Raw genomic sequence first — 23,138 nt, forward strand, 5'->3', positions numbered from 1 at the left:
CAAATAATTAAATTACCAATGTACACCAGAAGGGGGTGTTTTGCTATGGAAACCGTGATGACGTATTTGAAATACCGCCCACCCTAAGCCACGCCCGTTTCCCTCCGACCTCCCCGGATGAAAATAGCTTGCTGGATACATTGCAGTTTACGCTTAGAAGCCATTATAATTCACACTGTGATTAGACGACAAAGCTTTAGAGTGTTTCATTGGACACGGTAGTACCAGTTGTATTGTATTATCCCATTTGAAAGAGTATTTAAGTATAGAGTCGAAGTAATTAAGGCTTTTACGACGACTACGTTTTCTAGCCAGGAGTGCGGTTTTGAGGCGGAGGAATCGAGCTGACGATAACGGAAGCTGAAGAGAAGGGTGAAGCCATCGACATCCGCAGCCGTCGATTTCCCACTTAAATCTTGCTTTTACCATCCGTGCTTGGCTTTTCTTCTTGGTCCCTGTCCTCATTTAGATGGCAAGCTTCCCAGACTCTATAAACGAAAATGATATAGGTAAGTACAGCTGTCAACGTGGACCCTTTTTCTTCTCTTTGGCCTGGGACACGGATCGACGAATAAAGGCCTTCGCGATGACTCATATGAGTAAAAACCGTGACCATTTACGTGATAAGACTCATTACAGTCTAATTGTTTTCAAACGCTATATAGAAAGCTATCTAGAAAATTATTGACCTCGTTGGTTTATGAATTGGAATGAGTCTCCGCTTTGCAGTGCGTCAAGTCCTAGTTGGTGTCAGGAATGTGTGTCCACAAGTTGCATTGTTTAATTTTGGTCACTAAGGCAACGGTCTTTTTTCTCTCTTTTCCTTTACTTGTACCGTAATCATGATTGAATCGCATCTAAATATCAGTGTGCAAGAAACAAACTTTGCATCGGATGTGTCCCTCCCCCACATCAACCTCGGGAGTCGTATTCGCGCCCGGATCTGTACGTGCTTGTTCCATCGTCGACGTTTCACTGCTTGATTCAGAAAAAAGCACGTGAATCAAACTGACACCAACACGCGAACTATGAACAGCGATGGTTAGTTTGACAGTTGAGAACCATTTGTTTATTTGCAGTGGGTTCTAAGTGCCACGGATTAGTGCACCAAGACAAAATCCACAACTATCTTTAAATACAAAACAAGTTTATTGGCTTTAATCAATGAGTTTTTGCCTTCAATTTAAGTAGTCACGGCTCTGACGTCTACCTCTGATACTTAAATGAAGTCAGCAAATTACTGAATCTACTTCAACTTGGAAGAATGCTGGCTTGGTTGGTCAATGTAAAAAGGCTCAAGTGTTATATTACAAATAGTTTTAAGCATATATGATGTAACAGGTCGTAGTATTTTCTACACAAATTGTTTGGCTGACTAAAGCCATACAGCTGTTTGCAACGTTTCTTCATTGCATATGAAAGTTAACATGCGAGACGAGCAGTGTGAGAATCCATCCAACCATTATCCAAGCCGCTTGTTGTCACGAGGTTCTGTTGATATGATTTACAGTAAATATTTAAGGGTGGGGCACTGGTGTAACAGATAACAAACATTTTCTTTGTAGAACCAGTTTATAGTTGCCCCCCCAAGTCACCTCACTATCCTGTCACCCAACATTGCCCTTTATGAATCTCGGTATGACAAAAACAAACTTTTTTTTTCATGTTTTACTCATTAGTCTCACGAGATGAGCTTTCAATTGTCGTTTTTGTCATGAAATGTTTAACATGTTTGCACATGGATGCTGCGCAAAAAAGTGGTTCCATCTTGATGATAGGAATTCCTGAAGTTTGAGCAGACAAAACAAATCTTCACTAAATCAAATGTTTTTTTGTGTTTGTTTTGTTTTTACAGGTAAGGCGAAGTTCATTGGTGAACTCCTGGTGCCAGTTGCTCCCTTTGACCAGAAGTCTGGGCGCGAAGCTTGGACTGTAGCCTTTGCACCCAATGGTTCTTACTTCGCTTGGTCTCAGGGGCATCGCATTGTCAGGCTTATTCCCTGGCCCAAATGTCTGACCAATTTGTAAGCATCTTAAACACTTCTTAATCACACTTGTGCATTACTGTCATTATTTTCAGTAGATAAGGATCCCTGACTTTGAGTGTTTACATCATATTGTTATAATTGGATCGTGGTTCATCGCCCAGATTCAATGCATGTGATTGTGATTTGTGATATTCATATAAATGATTTCTGCAATTTATCAGTTCACCTAATTGACCATACAACTGGGATCTGTTCGAAAGCCACTTTGAACAAAAGCCCCAGTTTGTGCTGAAATGAGCAAGCACAAAGTAAAATGCTGCCATCAGCACTTTTGGCATTTTGAATGTTGGGGAAAATACTGACAAAGCAGAATGCTATTTCAAGATCTGTATGTGGAAAGGATTAATTGACACAAGACACATAGAGGGAGCACAATGTTTTAATGCTTAAGCATGACAGAAAATAAAATACAATAAATGAATACCCATACTGTAGTGTATACCTTTTTGTCTCATTCAATATTTAATGTTATCTAATTGTTTCTCTTTCAGTTCAGTGGGTCAGGATGGAGAAGGCACTAATGCCTTAAGTCCCCGACGGTTTTCTCGTCAGAACAGTGATGGAGGCCAGTACATCCAGACGGCTGGTGATCCCAGAGAGCACACAATTGATTGTGGCGACATCGTCTGGGGTTTGGCTTTTGGCTCATCTGTGCCTGAGAAGCAGAGCCGCTGTGTTAACATTGAATGGCACCGGTTTAAATTCGGCCAGGACCAATTGCTACTGGCAACTGGCCTCAACAATGGTCGTATCAAAATCTGGGATGTTTACACGGGTGAGGATAGTTGAAAATAAGTATTTTGCACTGCAAAAATTGAAGCCATAGCAAACGAATCATTTTTGTCTTTCTCCTTTGGCTGTGTTTGTTTGTTGTGCATCGTACAAGCGGCTCTCCTTCAATCCCTTGGTGTGATGGTATTTTACAGGTAAACTGTTGCTGAATCTCATGGATCATTCTGATGTTGTGCGAAACTTGACCTTTGCTCCTGATGGCAGCCTCATGCTGGTCTCTGCATCCAGAGATAAGACCCTCCGTGTGTGGGACCTCAAAGATGATGGTGAGTTTATAGCTGACACTTCAGTGATGCTCTGTACTTCCTTTTAATTTATTTCCAAAGACTAAAAGTATTGCTTGTTTTTTTGGTATGTGCATCATTTTAGCAAGGATCCTGTCCGATCTTAAAAGCATTGAATATATGAATTTGGCAATAATAAAAACACAAAGTCTTGAAATGTGATAGATGAGTCTTAAAAGTTATGCTATATGTAGGCCTGTTACAATTATTTCTATATCAACTTATCGCTCGATGACAAAAAATGGACACAATAGTTTTTTGGACTCTATATGGTCATTTACATGTCTGTTTGTTAACATATGTCATCAACATCCACTCACGCTGCATCGTTGCTCTTTTGTCAGTGATCGTCTGCCATCATGTATTTAACATATAGCATATAGCTAAAGAAATGTTAATTATTTAATGAAATATTTTTTCTCATGCAGCAAAATAAGCAAGCTCAATGTATCCTTAGCTAAATAATTGAAATGACCCTACATAATGTTCAATTATAGGAGGGCAATGCATATTTGAGATTGTGTCTATCTGGTCAAATTCAGATAAAAGCATACAATTACATAAGAAACTTATTGCATGTCTTTGCGATATGTGTATTTTATGCACCAATATTGCAATATTGGTGTTTTCTTTTCAAATGTGCCGCCTTAGTTGATATTTGTTCTCTGTAAACATCTGTTGATTGCAGTTTTGAGACTAAAAACGTGACTTGTTTATTTAGGTAACATGGTGAAAGTTTTGCGGGGTCACCCGAATTGGGTCTACTGCAGCGCCTTTTCCCCTGACTCGTCCATCTTGTGTTCAGTCGGCAGAGGCAAAGCAGTATGTAAACATGTTCCTCCTAATTCACTTTGAATTGATTTGCAAGCTGCTTGTTGTGCTATTGATTGGGACTAGCCATGCTCAATGAACTTAGAAATGGAATGAAATTCAACGCATCCCAGCACTGTTCACCTGTACTCACACTAAAAGCGACTTTGCTCAGAGTCATAAGTGAAGTGACCCGCATCTAGATTTGGTCTGGTTTTGTCTACTTTGGGAAAAATGCTTTTGGTGTATTACATTTTGCAAAACTCACAACTAACTGTTTGTACACACATCTACCTACATTTTATTAAATGTTCACTGAAGTGATGAAAACGAAAGGGAAACACTCAACCATTTTGCTTCATTAACGTTGTATATTATTTTAAATGTAACAGTAATTTCTGTCATTTATGACTGATTGGCCATGCAGGCAAAATTTATTTATTTATTTATTATTAGGGCTGTCAAAATGTAAGCATTAACTCAAGATTAATTAAAAAAATAACTAGGTCAAATATTTGAACTCAGTTTTATTTACGCCATTATAAAATAATTTGCTTAAGTTTCAAAGACAAATTCAAACACTCTACCATATTAGCTGTACATCTTCAGCACATCATCTCAGAACAAAACAAGGTACCACTGGGCCTTGCAAACCAACACTGTTGGAGTGTGGTGCTTGTCTGCGGAATTAAATGTACTGTATACGTTTGGAGAAATGTCTCTAAAAATGACTCAGTTAAGATTGTATTAAAAAAAATGTTGAGGGGAAAAAAGTTGAAAAATGTGAGTAATCTAAATTAATTACAGAAATATTTTGTGATTAATTAGTAACAAGTATAATCGCTTGACAGCACTAATTTCTATAAAACATAAACAGAGTTTAGTTTATAGACTGCTAGTGGCCACTGTAAACAAAATTTTTCAGTTATTAATAAAGTGGTCAAACGGTCGTAGACATGTAGTTGGTGGTAGCTTTGACAGGCTGTGTGTGTCCCTACAGTGTGTGTGTCTTGCTCTCCCTGTCACAGGTGGTGGCAGAACTCAGTATGTGATTGGTTTTGAGGGGAGCGCCGCGCTGACATTTTGAGCAGCCGGTGTAAACCGCGGATGCGCATTGCCCAAAGGCCTGCCAGGGGCAACTTGGCACCTGACCCGCAAGGTCATTCTGTACGTAGGTGCTGCTCCGTGTCTGTCTACCTCTGCTGTTGCAGTTCCTATTTATTTTTATTAATTTCATCTAAAAGCTCTCATTAAACTGGTCATTAATTATTCCCTCTGTCCCCCGCCCTCCCTTTACACTACTGCCTTTTCACCCAACCACCCTTCCCCACCCCCTTATCTCAGAATAGTACGTTCACCATCTATCTGCACATCCTAGATTGTGTTTTGTCATTTGGTTAGCTGTATTTGTAGTGGACTTCAATGTCACTTATGTAGCCTGCCTTCTCTGTTAGCTCCTGCCAGGATGTTGCAAATGTTACCATGATAGTTGCCAATGAACATTAAAAAAATATTTCACAGAAACACATACTTTATCTTTCAAATATGAATTGTTGCCTGAAAACGACATCACACTTCCTACATAGAAAGACCATGTATTAACAATTTTTATATCTGGAGTTTCGTGACTGCCACTTGGAGTCTTTTTATACACTCATAGACGACAATGAAAGTCAACAGCCGTTGTGGTTAATTTTAATTACTGGTAATAAATGAATCAAAGGGGTACTCGCCCTCCTATCAGACTCTTGCTCCACCCTTCACTAATATTTTAAACCAGCGCACAAAAGGGGCGTTGCCTGGAGGACCATTGGGCTTGCGAAGGGGGAAATAGTTGGTTGTGTTCCGGCTGTGATTGACAGCAGCACTGACTAACTACGACCTAAATAATTTCCATACTACAACGAGCTCCGATAAATAAACTAACAAATCCTATGCTAATAAATCACTAACCTGAATATCGATATAAGGATATTCGCAACTAATACTATTCCAACTCGGCTACGGAGACATGTCCAACACTGAGGCAGAGCGACTACATCAATATTCCAGAAGCAATGTCAGGATTACCTGCTAGTCCAATCAGAGGACAGAAATCCAAACACACACACACACAGATGATTTTTGCCCTAAATTAAAACATGCGTCAAATATGCACTAAAATTTCAAAATAATACCCAGGTCATGTAGACACCCGCTTATACAGTTCACCATAAAAAAAAAAAAAGTTGATTATCTGATTTGGGGGTGATTACCCCTTTGATTACAGTAAAATTAATTTGAGTTTTATTACTGGAGGAAACCTCAGCCTTCCTCTTGCTCTAAGTATTAATTGTCGCTCAGAAGCAACTCATTGAAACAAACAGGCTGGGGGCTGAAGTTATATTACAAATGTTATCATCAGGCATTTTATCCAAACCCCACTAATACTGATAAATGCAGGTCATAGCTTTAAAAAAACATGATTATTTTTTGTGCGAGTGTGTGCATGGGTGTGTGGGTGCTTATGTATACTTTTGCCAGAGGTGTCAACCCTTTGGCCATAAAATATTCTTTTCTCTTGCAGTATCTGTCTGTCTTCGTAGGCTTCTGCCGGAGGTGCGAGCCTATTGTAAACAGAGAGAACTAAAACTCTGAAAGGGGAAACCAGTGGAGTAACATTATGTTACCTTAAGTTTCTACTTGTTTTATTTTCTCTTTTTTGTTTAAAGAATATGAGTAATTATGTAGTAATATGTGACTTATTTAATAATGATTTAAGCAGTGTATATAGTTAAAGGATCTTGTAGTTTGATACAACTGACAATTTGTTTGGAATGTTTTTTAATTTTTTAGTCAGCAAAAATGCGACTTAATGTTTAATACAGTGCCACATTTTGTAGCCTTGCATTTTGTGTAGCATGTGCACTTATGTTTGCTTTGATTTATTTATTAATTTTTTTAAGTTTGTGTCAATTGACACAGAGTATCACCTATTTGTCTTTAATGCCTCTCTATTTTAATTGTTAAGCACTTTATGTGCAGACAGTAATGGTAGACCTATAATAGTACAACTAAACCGTTCTCATCATTCCATAGATTTTAACAGACTTTTCTTCACTTTTCAGGTGTTCTTATGGAACATGGATAAATACACGTTAATCTGCAAGTTGGAGGGTCACCACAATGACGTGGTGTCTTGTGAGTTTTCACCAGATGGGGCACTGTTGGCCACTGCCTCTTATGATACACGGGTCATTGTCTGGGATCACCACAAGGCCACGATCCTTCTCGAGCTGGGGTAAGACCTTGGTCATTCCCAATTGTTCAATAGTTTATTGTTAGTTTTCACTCCACACTCTGTGTGTGTGTGTGTGTGTGTGTGTGTGGGGGGGGGGGTTGTGGGGGTGTGCCTGCCTGTGTGCGTGTGCCTGCCTGTGTGGGTGTGCATGCGTGTGTGCGGGGGTGTGTGCGCGTGTGTTTGTGTGTGTAGGTCTGTGTAAACCCAAACTATGAATTACTAAAAGGTTATGATTCAACAATTGAATGAATAAGCAATCCTGTGGTTATAAATAGTCTACACATATATTTTTTTGTCATATGAAATGGACCTTGATGTATGAATGAACATTTCGAAATAACTAGAGACGACAACAAACTTTAGTGAAGTGTTTCACTGTGTGTTTTCTTATTTGAATTAAACTAAGTTGATCTTTTTGCAGCCACCTCTTTCCTCCGCCATCACCCATTTTTGCTGGAGGGTCGAATGACCGCTGGGTGCGTTCCGTGAGCTTCTCCACAGACGGCCGCCACATCGCCAGCATTACTGATGACCGGTAAAACATCCGTTCTTTTTTTTCGCACTGTCTCTTTAAGGAACAGCCGTTGCGGCTGCAAGTTACCTTTATGCTACGTTCAGACCAAATGCTGGTGAGCTTCGGACACAAAGATTCAATTTTAACTATGGTATGAATTTCAGGCTAAATTGCGAAGTTCTCAGTCGCTATTTGGAGCAGTTGAGTCTCGAGCAAAGATTTTGGGAAAAATGTTTACATGTTTGCATACATCAGTGATTCTCAAATAGTGGGGGGGGCGCGCGGTGCGATGCTTAGAGGGGCGCGTGGGACCCTGGGGAACATGTTTTTTTGCATAGTTTTGGGACCAAAAAAGGCGATCTCAGACAACGCGAGTTTGAGCTCGTCAAAGCTGTTTGTGCTAATTCACGCAGTACTGATTAAAAAAAAAAAGCGTCGCCCCGTCGCTCGTTGACCCGGAAGTGATTTCTTTCGCCACTATTTAAATGCACCGCGCCAAGCTATCTTGCGCCGTAGCAGAACGGACTTTATTTGAACTATATGTAAGTCCGCGCACACCAGAAGCAACAAGCTACGTGATGGCAAATAAACAACTTTGTAAACAAGTAGCATTCTAAACGAGGAGGCGAGCAAGGCAGCGCTAAGCGCGCTAATGGCTAAAATGAATTGCTTCGACGTATGCACGACTTTTAACAGAAGTCTGACTGGAACCGCGTTTGGGCGGAGAGCCAGCAGCTTTGAACAGAACTGTTGTATTGCAACAATTACGTATCTAAACAAAATAAGACGACAGCTACGTTAGCAATTTAGCAGACGCTCTCAAGCTGGAACACGGAAATGGATGACATCATCACAACGAAGAGGTTCGACGTCAAACGTATTGTAAACATAAAAAAATACTTGTAGTAAACATTAAAACTGTTGCTTTATGTTATTTATATAGATTTTTGTTTAAAATCCCCCTGGCTCTTTTTGTCTTTTCTATATTATGTACGTATTATTAACTGTTTGGTTTGTTCATGTTAATAAAGTTAAAAAAAAAACAAGACAAAAACGTATAGTAAATATTTATCATCTCATCAATATTTGCACAACAGTACTGAGTTTCGAGATCCTCACAATAGTCGTTCTCAAAATGATATCTTTTTTATCTATTTAGCTTTGTTAAGGGATATTTTATTGACATCTAACATTAATATAGAAAGAACATGTACATTAGGACAAAATGTAAAAAAAAAATTGGTGGTGGGGGGCGCAAATTGTTTTCTTCTTGGTCGGGGGGGCGTGACAGCAAATAATTGAGGACCACTGACATACATCAACGTACAAAGAACACTTGTACACTGTACCTTGGTACAAAATGTAAAACATTTTGGTTAAAAACAAACAAAAAAAATCAAATATATATATACATTATTACATAGGACTGAAACAGGGTTTTGAGTTATTGGGGTACCTTGGTTCCCAAAAAAATGCTTGATGCATTTTTTCCTGCCTCGAGTACTCGCTTTTTTGCGCGTACAATGTCAGGAACAAATCAAGCTAACCTTAGCAACAATTTTTCATGCTATGTAGGGCACTGTCACGCTGCCAACGCAGTAAGATGCCAACTTCAAAATAAACCTTAGTTACCAAATGATGTATGGACATCAATGCCTGGGTACGCTTTTATTTTGAAGTGTTTCCCAGCAGTGTGTTGCGGCATAATGGCTGATTTGACTCCTATCGTCTTCCGGACTATGTTCCGACTTACGATCAGTCGATTAGTCTAACAAATCATTTTTGAACACATTTTTCAAATAATCCAGCAATTATTTTGGCATTGACTATTATTAATTCACAAAAAAACACTTGTCAACTCTTATTTAAATTCTTTGTTTATTAAAGTAAAAAAAACTTTTGAAATAGAATCAACAGTCACATCTCTTTTAGGCAAACATGACGTGAGAACATGAAAGATGTATGTTGTTGTTGATGCATTACAGTTAAACAATGTGTGAGCGCATGTTCTGCAGCCTAAGTAAAAGAATTAACAAGAATATATAACTAAAAAATAATTAACCCTTAAATAAACAAAAAAGAATGAGGTCAAATACTGAAGACCAGTGCCAAGTGAATACAAACAAAACTTTTTCCAACAGGATTTAGCGCAATTCCACTTCTCTCAGCTCTGGTGTCATTTTACTTTGTGTGAATTCAGATGCTCTTTCTTGTGTTCATTATTCTTTTTTTGGAGGGTAAAAACTGCAATTCGGTTTGATTTAACCTGCTAAATACAGATAAATCAGAGTACATACTGAAATATCGCAATGATTTTGGAAAGGCACACATATTTGTGCAGTCACGGACTATGGTTAGCAGGTTAGTACTTCTTGTTTTTTTTTGTTTTTTTTTTAAGCAGCGGGAGCAGGACATCATCCTAAACACGATCTGCATATGTTGTGCAGCTCATGGGGTCTGCACAGAGACTGTGAGACCAAGAGCTTTCAGGAGCACCAGCGGAGTAGATCCAAAAACAACTGTCACATGTTTTTCTTCATGTGTACATAAAGTATCGGAACCAGTAACGTTACCTACAATCACCAAAACAATATGACCCGAGTGAAAGAGCTCCGCTAATGTTAGCTATGTAATGCACAATGCTGAAATACAACACTGTGTAACTTAGACTGCAACCCGCTGCTTCGAGAAACAAAACTTACAGATGCACGTTAATATGTCGCACATAACTTCAGTCAAACAGCGTCATATTACCATGTTTCCACGGCCAAAAGACGCGCCGTATCAAAGGCCGCAGCGTCAGTTGTGGGTGCTATTTCTGTATTTAACACACACACTAGGCACACGCACACTAGGCATGCATGCTAGCTCGCGCATGCTTCGAAGAGAGGCATCTTTGTCAATGATAGTACCATTGACACGACACAAGCTCTCTTGTCAACATAGTCATTGTCAGGGGAGGGATGTCACTAGTCACCACACGGTTTTAAATCAAAACCAAAACTATCGTATGTATGTATGTGTGTAGGGGTGTATACACATATATATACGTACACGTATGTATACGTACACGTATGTATACGTACACGTATGTATACGTACACGTATGTATACGTACACGTATGTATACGTACACGTATGTATACGTACACGTATGTATACGTACACGTATGTATACGTACACGTATGTATACGTACACGTATGTATACGTACACGTATGTATACGTACACGTATGTATACGTACACGTATGTATACGTACACGTATGTATACGTACACGTATGTACACGTACACGTATGTACACGTACACGTATGTACACGTATGTACACGTATGTACACGTATGTACACGTACACGTATGTATACGTACACGTACACGTATGTATACGTACACGTACACGTATGTATACGTACACGTACACGTATGTATACGTACACACATATATATATATATACATATATACACACATATATACATATACAGTGAACCCCCGGTTATCGCGGTTAATGGGGACCGAGACCACCCGCGAAAACTGAAAATCCGCGAAGTAGCGTCGCACCTTCAAAAAAAAAAAAAAAAAACCCGGTTTTCGCGGTTAATGGGGACCGAGACCACCCGCGAAACTGAAAATCCGCGAAGTAGCGTCGCACCTTCAAGAAAAAAACAATAAATAAATTATATATAGCGGCGCACCTTCAAAAATACTTAAAAAAATATATATTAAAAAAATATATACGGGTAGAGAGAGAGAGAGAGTGAACACACTAGAACACTGTTCTACCAAACAATTTACTTACGAACAACCAATCAAAAACAAAACAAACATACAAAAACAAGCTAACATAATTAGTCCGTCGTTTTGCGCAGGGGCATGAAGAGCTTTACTGCTCCTCTTCGGTTCACTAGATGCACCAAGGGATAAAGAGCGTTTGGGAGGCATCACGAATGGCTCCACAAAACTTTTACACTTAAAAAATTACTGCGAGACAAAGACTAACTAACCGCGATCTATGGCCAGAAGCGTATTGTACATACGTATACGAGATGAGCGTGGACTGATGGGCATCGGGAGAAACTTGGGCTACTGTAGTGAATTGGCCAATTGACCAATTGCCCGTGGTGCTTACCGTATTGTATGTGCATTTCTTTGCGTTTTAAAATTTAGCAAAATGATGCAATTATATACCCCCCTGTATACAGTACACCATATAGAATACGGGTAGAGAGAGAGTGAAATTCATGTTATAACAAAAAAACAAATTATTATTAAAACTTATTATTTTTTTATTCCCCAGCCATTATTTTTGTATTTATTCAATTACTTCTTTTTGTATTTATTTAATTACTTCGACTTTTACCTGCTGGTATGCCGTCCGGTGTGCCCTGTGAATGTTATGATCCTCCAGCAGAGCTGGAGGATTGAACAGGACTCTCCAAACGCAGACCCGGGAAAAAAGGTGGTGATACAAAGATATTTATTATAATCACAATATAGTCAGTGTAATCAGCGCGTCTCGCAGCACGAGACGATCGCTGGAGGAACGCCCACACAGCTGAAAAAACAAAAACACACGCGGCATGACAGGCACGGATCATGACGGTGAAATGAAAGGTGGCATTCTTCATTTATTTATTTATTCATTCATTCATAACTGACAGCCTCGCGCTCCGCCGGTGCCCGGAGAAGGTGCTCCTCTTCGGCTTACTGTGACGCGAGCATGCCCTCCTCCTCGGGAGCTTCCATTCAGTTAAACTTAGGGCCCGCTTGGCACCGCCCGTGCCCGGGGGGAAGGTGCTCCTCTTATATATATATATATACGTACGTACGTCATCGGCACTCGACGGTATGTTGCACGGCCTAACGTTTTTTTGTCATAGTAAGCTGGCAGAGGACTGCAGATTTCTGAGTGGCCATCTAATCAACAAAGTTTTTGTCTGCACGCTTTCCTCGCCTAATGGGCTTCCCGTGTCCGTGTAATTTGCAATGCATTGCAGAAAAGCTCCACTGTTTGCTGGTTGTTTATTAAAATCTGGAGTCATGAATGGTACTTGAGTGCACAGTGTAGCAACAGTATGTGGCTTTGTTCGGATGAGTCCCATGGCATTCACCATAAGGCTGTTTCTCACGGTTCCTGCTGGCTGACCAAGCATTGAACTTTTGCTTTGGTGGAAAGCATGGGGAATTTCCTAAAATTATGTCTTGGAAAATGCCATGCTTTGTGTCATGTAGAATTACACTGCAGGTGATGTGTTCCAAGTTGCAAGTTTGATACTAGGTATTATATGTATCATTTGATTAGAGCTCTTTATCAAATTTGTGCACGTGAGGGAAATTATTTGTGAACCCTCAGTTTATAACTAGTTCCGTTCTGACTCTGGCGTAGTCCATCATTAACTGCAGTGAAGCCATAAAGTAAATGTGTGTGGAAAAACACTTGTAGCCAGAAATATAAAACAATTAAGGTGACAACTGAGAGGCATCTTGTGCCACATTACAGTGTATTTTTAGGCAGCTGCACAAATTCTCAAAAGAAGGGAAGTCTGGTGAGCGCAAAGACACTAAAACTGCCAATAAAAGACAACTAAAATACATGATGGCAGACTTATACGCTTCCATCATCAACAATAGTCAGAAATATACTGGTGGTAAAAACTTAATGTCCTTGCTATTCATTTGGACTCTGAACTGTAAATCCAAATATGGATTGTTGAAGATACTGTAGCACTGATGGTCCGTTTTGTGTGTGCCTGTGCGTCTGGGGGTGTGTGTCTAGACGTGCATGCATGCATGTGCGCACACTTCCCATGTACGTTGTTTTTTTTTTAAACAAGAAATATAGTGTTGGAGTTGAGTCACAGAGGAAATGAAAAGTCTTTAGTAAATTAACCTTAAAAGCCAAACTTACTCCAATGCGTGTTCGTTTTTTTGTACTCAAGAAGAAAAGGGTCAAATAAAGACTCAACAACTGATTAGAGTTCCGATATTTAGTTTTTTTTTATTTCTGGAGTTCAGGAAATAGTACAAAGACAGATATCTGGGTGGCTTTTTCTTGATCTCACGAGAAACTATACTCGGGCGAGCACAGTCGAAAAATGGCGCGCATCTTTCAGCCCAGCTTCAGATTTTATAGGAGTTTTTTTATGTCAAGGGTAATGTAGGTTGAATCAGTCGTCCTCGCTCCCTCCCACGGCACGGGTCCAAGGCAAGGTCCTTTTCAGGTTAGTCATCGTCAGGAAGGTTGATTCCCGTCTGGTCCCCAGGACTGGCACGCCAAGGCTGGCCTTCTCCGGCGGGCAGTCTCTCCGTCTCTCGTCTGGCATTCCCCTGTAATCTTGTCGGTGTGCGTGTGCGTGTGCTCCGATCTCAAGTTATGTCTTTCGGAATGTGTTTTTGCGATAGCGTCCCTGTGACACATCCAGTGCCCAATTTGTTATGTTTGCATCTCTACAGCCAATGTGGAGAATGTGCTTGGTCGTATTTGTCCATGAAGTGCTGTGAATGTGAGTGTAGGTCATGGAAATGCTACGTGGACAAGTTCTCACTACTGAAAACTTCAATAAAGTTCACACATTTAAACTAAGTACTCTAAATTTAGCATATGAGAATAATATAATAAATCAGTTAACATCAGGACTACAATCCCAGTCATTCTTGTGACCTGTGCTTCTAGTTTCGTTTGATAAATGCTTCTTGTTTCATCAATGTTTAACATATTCAGTAAATATGAACCTGCTAAATTAAATAATTGACATTCTGTCCCGTAAGTGTTTAAAACAATGCCATTAATTGTAATACAATCCTTCAATAGCAGCCTGTACAGTTGATACCCACGTAGTATGGCACCTGCAGATTTTGCATTTGCAGGTTTGCAGTTTTTTCTCTACAATTAAAAAAAAATTATAAAAGATTTTCCAAGGATGATTTTCCAATTTTCCCACAAAAAATACGGTCTTTCGGGTATAAATCCCCTCCCACCCCCAAATGATTTTAAATATTTTTGTTTCATTTAACATTCAAATTATAATTGTTGATAGCAGGTCTTAAATGGAGACTTTGTTTTCTTTCCTCATTCGGATTAAAATCCTTCCGTATGAAGATCTCTGGTCACTTGTGTCAGGTTTAAATGCCCTGACGCCTTGTGGGAGAGCTAGTAAAGGTGACCGAGGCCAGAAAGAATCAGGCAAGGTTGTTCATTTTTACCGGCCGCGGCAGGGAGGGAGTTACAGAGAGAGAGCAAGCAGCTGACCTGCACGCAACTCGGCTCCGTAGGACTCCCTGGCTTCCCGCCCCATCGCCTACGCTTTTATTAGAGCTTGAAGCAGACTCATAACGAAACAGAAACTAGCTCATCATGGCTTACAACGAAAACAAGGAAACAGAAACTTAACTCATAACAAAAGTTAGATTAGACAACAGAAATTTAACTCTAAAGCAAAAATGTAGGTGTGTGTGCGTGTGCAATCATTAATGCAATTAGTGTATAAAAACATGATTAGAAATACACAAACTGATTACATGAGGTTACTTCAGCTTATCTTACAACTTATTTAAATGTGACTTGATCTTTTCCGATCTGCCGTTTACATGCTCCACCCCGTTAATCAGATCAGCCGTGTTACAGCTGTGTGACACAGGGAGATCGACGTAAACATCACATGATTTATCAAGATTGAGTTCATTTTTTTAGCATGTTACTCGCGATTATTTTAACATTTTAATTAATGCAACAAGTTACGAGTACTTTAAAATAAGTTCTCCCGTACAAGATGACAACTGGTACGGCACGGCCATTTTCAAGTGTGTACATGAAGGACGTCACTACGCATTTAGACGCAGCTTGGTTATTCCGGTTGAACAGTTCGTTCAGGCAAAAGGAATATACCATATACTTGTGAGTTGGAATCAAAATCATTTCGGATTCTGCCTTGTTATTCCGATTGAGGTCTTCATTATGGACCATTTTCATTCCGTTTAGTAGGGATGTAACGATTCACTCAAGCCCCGATTTCGATTTGATATTTTATTTAATTTTTTTTAATTGCCGCCACGCTTGTCTTTGTGTGCTTGTGTGAAGCTGCAGCGATCCATGTTTAGTGCATGTGCCCAAATGTTTTGTGCATTTTGAATGAAACCAAAAATGTGCCAAGTTGCATTATTATGATGAAACTACATATATATATATATATAGTAAAAGAAATAATTGTAATCATATTTCACGTTTTCTTTATGCAAAAACATTTTATTGAACATATAAACGGAACAGAAATGAATATAGTCATAAGTAAAAAGATTTAAAAGGAAAGAAGAGAAGAAGGTATGTCATAAGCACAGTCTACATGTTCAATACGGAGTAGGAAGAAATAGAAAACCTATCGAGTCCTACCCCCTGTTCTCAGTGCATTTTTACTTAATTTAAATCTAATACAATAGATCGTCTCTATAAAATCTAATCTATAAAAATATTTACATTATACTCAGTGTTATACATAATACAGATTTCACATTTTAGGCAATTTACTTACTTATATTTGGTTTATATAGTTTTTTTGTACTTTACTTTTGAACATGTTTTTGAACACAATAACTGATTTACATCTTTTCAGGTCCGTTTCAAAGTCATTCCACAGAATTACACCTTTTACAGAAACACACCGAAGCCTAATGTCTGTTCTTGGTTTAGGTTTTTTAGACTTGTGCCCCGTAAGTTGTAACAACTTTCTCTCATTTCAAACAGCTTCTGAGTATTGCGGCAGATCATATTATTATGTACTTTTTACATTATTTACGCGATTTTAAATTCAACAAGATCATAAAATTTCATAGTATTTAATTAGAAAAATAATGGATTTGTGGGTTCATTAAATTTTGATTGCTTAATAATTCGGATTGCTTTTTTTTGTAGCTTGAAAAGAGGCAGAGTGTTGGTTTTATGGGCATTTCCCCATATTTCCACAAAATAAGTCAGGTATGGTAATAATAGTGAACAATATAATGTGTATAGAGACTTCTTATTTAGTACATCCATGGTTTTTTATATAAGATCCCAATAATTTTTGACATTTTATTTTTTACATTATCTATATGTGACTTCCAGGATAATTTGGCATCAATTACTGCTCCAAGGAATTTATTCTCATACACTCTTTCTCTTTCAATTGCGTTTACATTGATTTTTACTTGGTGTTTGATTGGTCTCGTGCCAAAAACAATGAACTTTGTTTTGTCTAAGTTGAGTGATAATTTGTTTGTGTCAAACCATTTTTTTAATATGATCAATTCATTTTCCACAATAGTCAGAAGCTGTTTTAGATTTTTTCCAGAACAATAGAAAGTTGTGTCGTCTGCAAATAAGACACTTTTTAGTGTTTTTGAGCACCAACCAATTTTTTTAATATAGAAGGGACTAATCATATGAATAAAATTGAGGAAATGCACTGTGCTAAAGAAAACTAAAATCATCACTTGATTTTTTTTAATTTTGTTTTCAGTAAACTGATTTTTTTTTTGCTTATCAAGTATGCATAATATCAAATTTGGTACGTGTCTAAACAATAAGAAAGAGAGGGAGAGTGCGAGAGAAATCTCGAGCGTGATGCATATCATAAAACTCGGAAATAACAATGCTCAGCAAAACAATTGTTGATCCATTTTTTCCCAATATTTTTACCACTGTAAATTAATATATTCTAATGACCTGGGTATTTTATCTTTTATTGTTGGGTGTTGCCATCAATGCCTTGTGGCAAATGCGTCATGTTGCACTAAATTCCGACTCCATAAATGCAACACGCGTTGCATGTACGCAACATAGCACTTGTGCTCTTGCTGTTTCGATGTCAATCACGCGTATATAAAAAACTACGTTTTGGTTTTTTATACATATGAGTTCGCTGACTAAAGCCGCCACAATCCACAGTAGGCGATACATTATGTTAGCGTACCACAACAGGACATCGCGTGTGGCATTCCATCAGACGCACACGGTAGCCTGTGCGTGCTAACAACAGCTGGCTATGTCAGAAATTATGTTATTGTAAATTAAATCGCGGGTCGGGCGCAACATTTTTCCTTTATAAATGCTCGTTTATCACTGCTGTGTTGCTATGATAGGGAAATTGACATCGTATTAAGCAGCGTAGATGTGCAGTTTGTTTACAGCACAGACATGAGACAATGGCGGTGCAAAGCGATTCTTTTATTTTTTTATATCGATGCATATTTTACACAGATTATATCGATATTAAATCAATTTTCGATTAATCTTTACATCCCTACCGTTTAGTCATTCATATTCTTTCACATCGGAAATCGATGTATGCCACGATTTTGATACAAATGAGGGATTCCACGAGGATTGGCACAACGCCGTACAAAGTCTCTCAAAATACCAAAACTCTACCCATGAGCACAGTTAGACTGCTCTTTGCGCTGGACATGCTCCCGGCACCAAAATTGAGGTTCTGGGATGCGAGTCACAATATTAGATCTGGTGTAGGTACCTGACGATGGTTTCGTCCCTCTCTTTACTTAGACTGGTCCGTTTCTGGAGTATTGAAGAAAGAGCTCCTCAGGCCATCGCCTCTCTCTCCAATGGTCTTTGCTGTGCCTTCTCTCCTGATGAAAGTGTCCTTGCTGCTGGGTGAGTTGTTGATGTATAACTGCTTTGCAAACAACAAAATATGGATGTACATTTCCCCCGTTAATGTTTTCTTTCTCATTACATAGTGTTGCTCCCCCCACCAGTTTACCAGCAGTAGTGGCTGCTTTTGACATGCTACAAGATGTGTAGAATGTTGATTTATTTTTTGTTTTGGTTTCAATTTCCTAACGACTGTGTGTGGTGTGATTTGCAGAACCTGTGACGGCGGCGTGCACTTTTGGGAGTGTCCTCGTAGCACTGCTACCCTGCAGCACTTATGCAGGATGGCTCTCAGGCGAGTGATGACAACGCAGCAGGTGGAGTCGTTGGCCATTCCCACGCCGCTCCGCGACTACCTGTCCTACAAAGTCATCTGATTCTCTTTGAGCATCTGCCGGTGTCTGCTCAGCACGCTGGAAAGCTGACAATGAATCATATTGTCTTTGTATTTATTTTCAGAGAACTCTGTAAAGTTTGTGAAAGTTGAGAGGATGATAATTCTGTTTGAATAACGTCATCTCAAATTCCCAGCACATAGTCACAGAGTAAGATGTTATTTTGTATATATTTATTTTTTTAATGGCTTATTATATGATGGTTTGCTGGGCCCCGTGCCCCTTCAACACCTGGTAGGTCAACTACTTTCTTGTGCTTGTCTCCCACATCAATCATCAGATATTTATCTAAACTGTGAAGTATTCTGCTTCTCCCTCTGGCTCAGGCTCATTTGAACAGTCTTTCATATTTGTCTGACTTGAAATGGCTTTTGCACTTAGCTTTGTCGTGATGTGTGGTGTAAATGTCGTTTCGGTTTGCACATGGGTGAGGACATCTGATGAGGTTAATCTAATATCACACTGGCATATGAGGTTTTTTTTCTGGCCTTTCTCCAACTCAATTTCCTTGCTGTGTACTGTATAGCATAACAGATGCTAATTGCTGCCAGCTGAGACCAAAGTCTGAAGTTTAACACGACGACTGATGTCCGTATCCCATCATGTTGAAAGTGTTGCCGTTTTCAGGCAATTGGGAAAGCGGAATTGAGTCAGTAGGTTATCTTGAAGGAACAGGCAAAACAAATCCCTAATCTGCTTTTTTGTTTGAAACTGTCCCTGTAAATATTTTTATATTATATAAGTATTTACCATTTTTCTTTAAAGTCTTAAATAGCACTCAATTTCTAACCCCCACCCTCTCTCTGCAACTGCTGTGCGTACAACAAAATGTGGATGTACATTTCCCCAGTTAAAGTTTGTCTAAAAGACAATCTCATCCAACTGCGCAACCAAGTGTAGCACAATCACTGTGCAGAATGACTTCCATTGCTAACACAAGCCTGCATGTGACCTCCCAGGACAACGTTACGCCTTTCATACCAGTATTCAATGACCTTTAGTGAAAACAAAACACCTCTTACACTTAACTGCGAACTTGTGTTAAAGCTTCATACTTAACAACGTGAGGTATGGACATACAATATCTGTAAATGTATCAATTTGAATCTTGATTTGATTTAGTTTGTCCTCAATATATGTGAAAGTATACAAAAGTAAATGCCCTTGTTTTACAGTTTGATGATAGAAACATATTGGGACTGTGGCACTAAATGCAAGTGTTCTGTGCCTGTATGAAAGAATTGTGGAAATGCGTAATTGGATTCCAAAGGCTCAATGTGATTCCAGTCTGCAAGTTTGCATTTTTCCATTTTTTTTTCTTTTTTTTACAAATAGCACAAACCACAGTAATGCTTTAAGATGCTCAATTTGTCACTTTCAGTTTGTACTGTATGTCTGTGTAAGGACGTGAAGAAGGGAAAGAGCACTGTTCGAGATTTGTGTTAATGTGAGCAAATCAGTGCAGAGCAGCTGGCAGATTCTTCTGCGCATTAAGTTCTCAGCAACTGAAGGTTGCATTACCCAACATTAAAGTACTTGTGAACCATGTCTGAAGTTTGATGCAGTATGAATTGCTAGTTATCAACTGAATGTAAGCTCCTGCCATTTTAAGGTAGTGTTTTTTTGTAGTTTGAATAAAGGCTTTTTGACAATATTTTTCTGCTTCATTTTAATAAGTGCAGTTTGAAACAGTACAACTCAAGGATTGAACGATACTTCGCGATTACTAGTTGGAGTCATGCTTTTTCTTGAAGACTGCTTTACTATCATATTATTGGCTTGCATGCAGTACAGTGTAAAATCCCTTACCCACTGCTACAAATAGAAAACACATTTGAGAGCCCAAAGTCCGCTGGAATAGGCTCCAGCTTTCCCACTATAGAAAATGGATGATACTCCTCTTCTGGGACACATTACAACATGCTTGTATTGCATTGCAGAGATGACTAGACTCCGTAAGTGCACAGTCCTCATCCTGCTTGATCTCAGTGCACCCTTTGCCACTGTTGACCACCAGATCCTTGTTGATAGGCGAAGGGACTGGGTTGGCATTTCAGGCACTACCCTTCAGGGATTTAAATCTTATCAGTCCAATAGAGCTTACTTTGTGGCTGTTATCCCTCACAGCTGAGATGCCCCAAGGTTCAGTTTTAGGACCTATACTGCACATGCTTCCTTTTAGAGCTGTCATCCGGAATTTTGAAAGTGATTGATAGTTATATTTGCCGTTTAACCCTGATCGGACACATGAAATAAATGTAAGGCAGGATTGTCTGGGATTTGATGATGAGCAACTACCTTCAGTTGAATGCAGCTAAAACTAATGTGTTAATTTTTGCCCCTGACATTTTAGCTCCTAATGTTTGCAGCTGCTCAGGTTCCCTTAGTACAAACGTGCACCCTCATTTGAGAAGCCTCGTCATATTTGATCAGGCCATGCTACTTAATAAGCACATTAAAACCACAACTCTCTCCTGCTTTTTCACATCAAGAACATTTCCAAACTCAGATGCATAGACCCGTCTCATTCCAAGCTTGAAATGATCATCCATACTTTTGTTGCCTCATGTCTTGACTACTGCAATTCTCTCTTCACCTGTCTCAACAAAACTTCATTAGACCGATTCCAGTTAGTTCAAAACGCTGCTGCCAGGTTTCTGTCCAGATCTCATAGATTCAGTCAGATCACTCCTGTTTTAGCCGTTTTTCACGGACTGCTGATTCACTTTTAGGATCCAATACATATTTATAACTTTCACTTACAGGGACCTTCACGGTCACGCACCTGCATATTTAATAGAGCTCAGAACGGAGCAGTCTGGCCCTCCGGTCCGGACAGACACTCTTTTTTGGGGCGGAGGGGTGACAAATTAAAAAAAGGGTACAATTAACAAAGGAAAGGATTTTTAAAAAGAGAATGTCAACTATAAAAGCAAAAATTCTGGATCGGCCTGCTGCCAGTGTATGTGACTTTACGGGTACTTTATTTACACGTTTTGCTCCATTATTGATCTTTGCTGGATTTTAGTCTGGCCCACGAATCGGCCCTTGTGTATGTGGTGAAGGGGGCGAACGACAAAAATTGCCTCCTAATGCGTCAAGAGTGCCACTTCCAACTGATTGGGTATGAAGAGATGTGAGACAACAGTGCGTGTTCAAGCGTGCCTGTATTTCCTTCACATCACGTAACCGTGCAGCGTCCCACCTGCTACTGGGGAATACCACAATAAAGAGGGGGGAAATACCACAGACTCTCAGATTTGTATCGTAAATTAGGCAGCTAATGATTTTAATAGGGATTGTGATATTACCCCCCTCTTGTAATAGTTTGACCAGGAGCAGGTGGGACAAATGGGTTAAATGATGTCAGAATAAGGAAATACAGGCACGCTTGAACGCACGCTGCTGTCTCATGTCTCTTCTTACACAAACAATGATCTTTAAATAAACCTCTGCCGTTAGTATCTTTCCCGCAACGGCGTCATGCACGCACAGTTTTTTTTTATGGGGGGCCGGACAATTTTTTATGAATGCGGCCGAAGGATCGAAGCCGGAACGGTAACAAGATCACGGTCGGAGGGCAGGGAACTGACCGGCAAAAAAAGGGTCAAGTGGCAGCTTTGGCTGTCTGTGTCTTTTTGTGTCCTGAAAGGCCACCGTGTGGGATGCGCTGACGGCCTTCTACTGGGTGTACCTTGTACAAAATTTAAAACTAAAGGCGAAAAAATTCTTCTCATGGGCTCAGCACCTGTGGGAGGGGCAAAAGGGGTCAGGTACCCTGTGAGCTGGAGGGCGGCAAAAGGCAAGGACCTTGGCGAGCCGATCCCCGGCTACACAAACTCGCTCCAGGGAGGGAAGCAGCCCGAGCTGGTGTGCGAGGCATAGAAGTTCCAACTAAATATCGTTGTGCTCGCCTCCACACGTAGCTTAGGCTCTTGTACCAGTCCTCTCAAGAAAAGTTGGACATTCTTCCACTCTGGAGTTGCCAGTCCAGGGTGTTGTCTGCCAATAACCTCTAGCTGTGATAGGCTGCTGTGCCGCACAATCCTGAGCTTGATGAGCAGTACTGATAGAAAGAATGCGATCTACGTAAGAAAAAGTTGTTCGGAATATGGCTAAATGAATGATTTTATTCAGATGATATGAATATCCTTCTTTTTTTTCTTTTTCAAATATTCTTCTTGTATGCTCCACTTGAACGTCCAATGGCAGATTTGTGCTCTGAAAGAGTACACTTGTTGTCTTTCCAGCAGTCATCTTTTAGTGAGTCATATGATGGTTGAGCCTGTTTTACTGGGACTGATGCCAAAGTTGGAGCACTGTGCTAGTCGATTGTATACGGCGTATGTGTGTTATCATCATGTGCTTACAT

General features: G+C 39.6%; 1 protein-coding gene across 1 annotated transcript; it reads left to right on the top strand.

The window, feature by feature from the left end:
* The first annotated feature begins 88 nt into the window (after positions 1 to 88).
* On the top strand, positions 89 to 19,141 carry wsb1 (WD repeat and SOCS box containing 1). The gene is made up of 9 exons (XM_088300448.1): positions 89 to 509; positions 1,856 to 2,024; positions 2,540 to 2,823; positions 2,975 to 3,106; positions 3,846 to 3,946; positions 7,042 to 7,214; positions 7,636 to 7,749; positions 18,264 to 18,371; positions 18,586 to 19,141. The coding sequence occupies exons 1-9, from the start codon at positions 470 to 472 to the stop codon at positions 18,746 to 18,748; spliced, it is 1,284 nt and encodes a 427-aa protein (XP_088156574.1). The 5' UTR covers positions 89 to 469; the 3' UTR covers positions 18,749 to 19,141.
* The last annotated feature ends 3,997 nt before the right edge of the window (positions 19,142 to 23,138 follow it).

Source organism: Idiotropiscis lumnitzeri, chromosome 7, assembly GCF_059441095.1.
Source record: "Idiotropiscis lumnitzeri isolate Australia: NSW breed Sydney's pygmy pipehorse chromosome 7, RoL_Ilum_1.0, whole genome shotgun sequence".
Classification (NCBI taxonomy): Eukaryota; Metazoa; Chordata; class Actinopteri; order Syngnathiformes; family Syngnathidae; genus Idiotropiscis; species Idiotropiscis lumnitzeri.

Excerpts from the sequence above, each read along its gene's own strand:
- wsb1 (XM_088300448.1), top strand. The coding sequence starts at position 470 with ATGGCAAGCTTCCCAGACTCTATAAACGAAAATGATATAG. Across the intron at positions 510-1,855 it reads TATAAACGAAAATGATATAG|GTAAGGCGAAGTTCATTGGT; the intron begins GTAAGTACAGCT and ends TTGTTTTTACAG. Across the intron at positions 3,107-3,845 it reads GTGGGACCTCAAAGATGATG|GTAACATGGTGAAAGTTTTG; the intron begins GTGAGTTTATAG and ends TTGTTTATTTAG.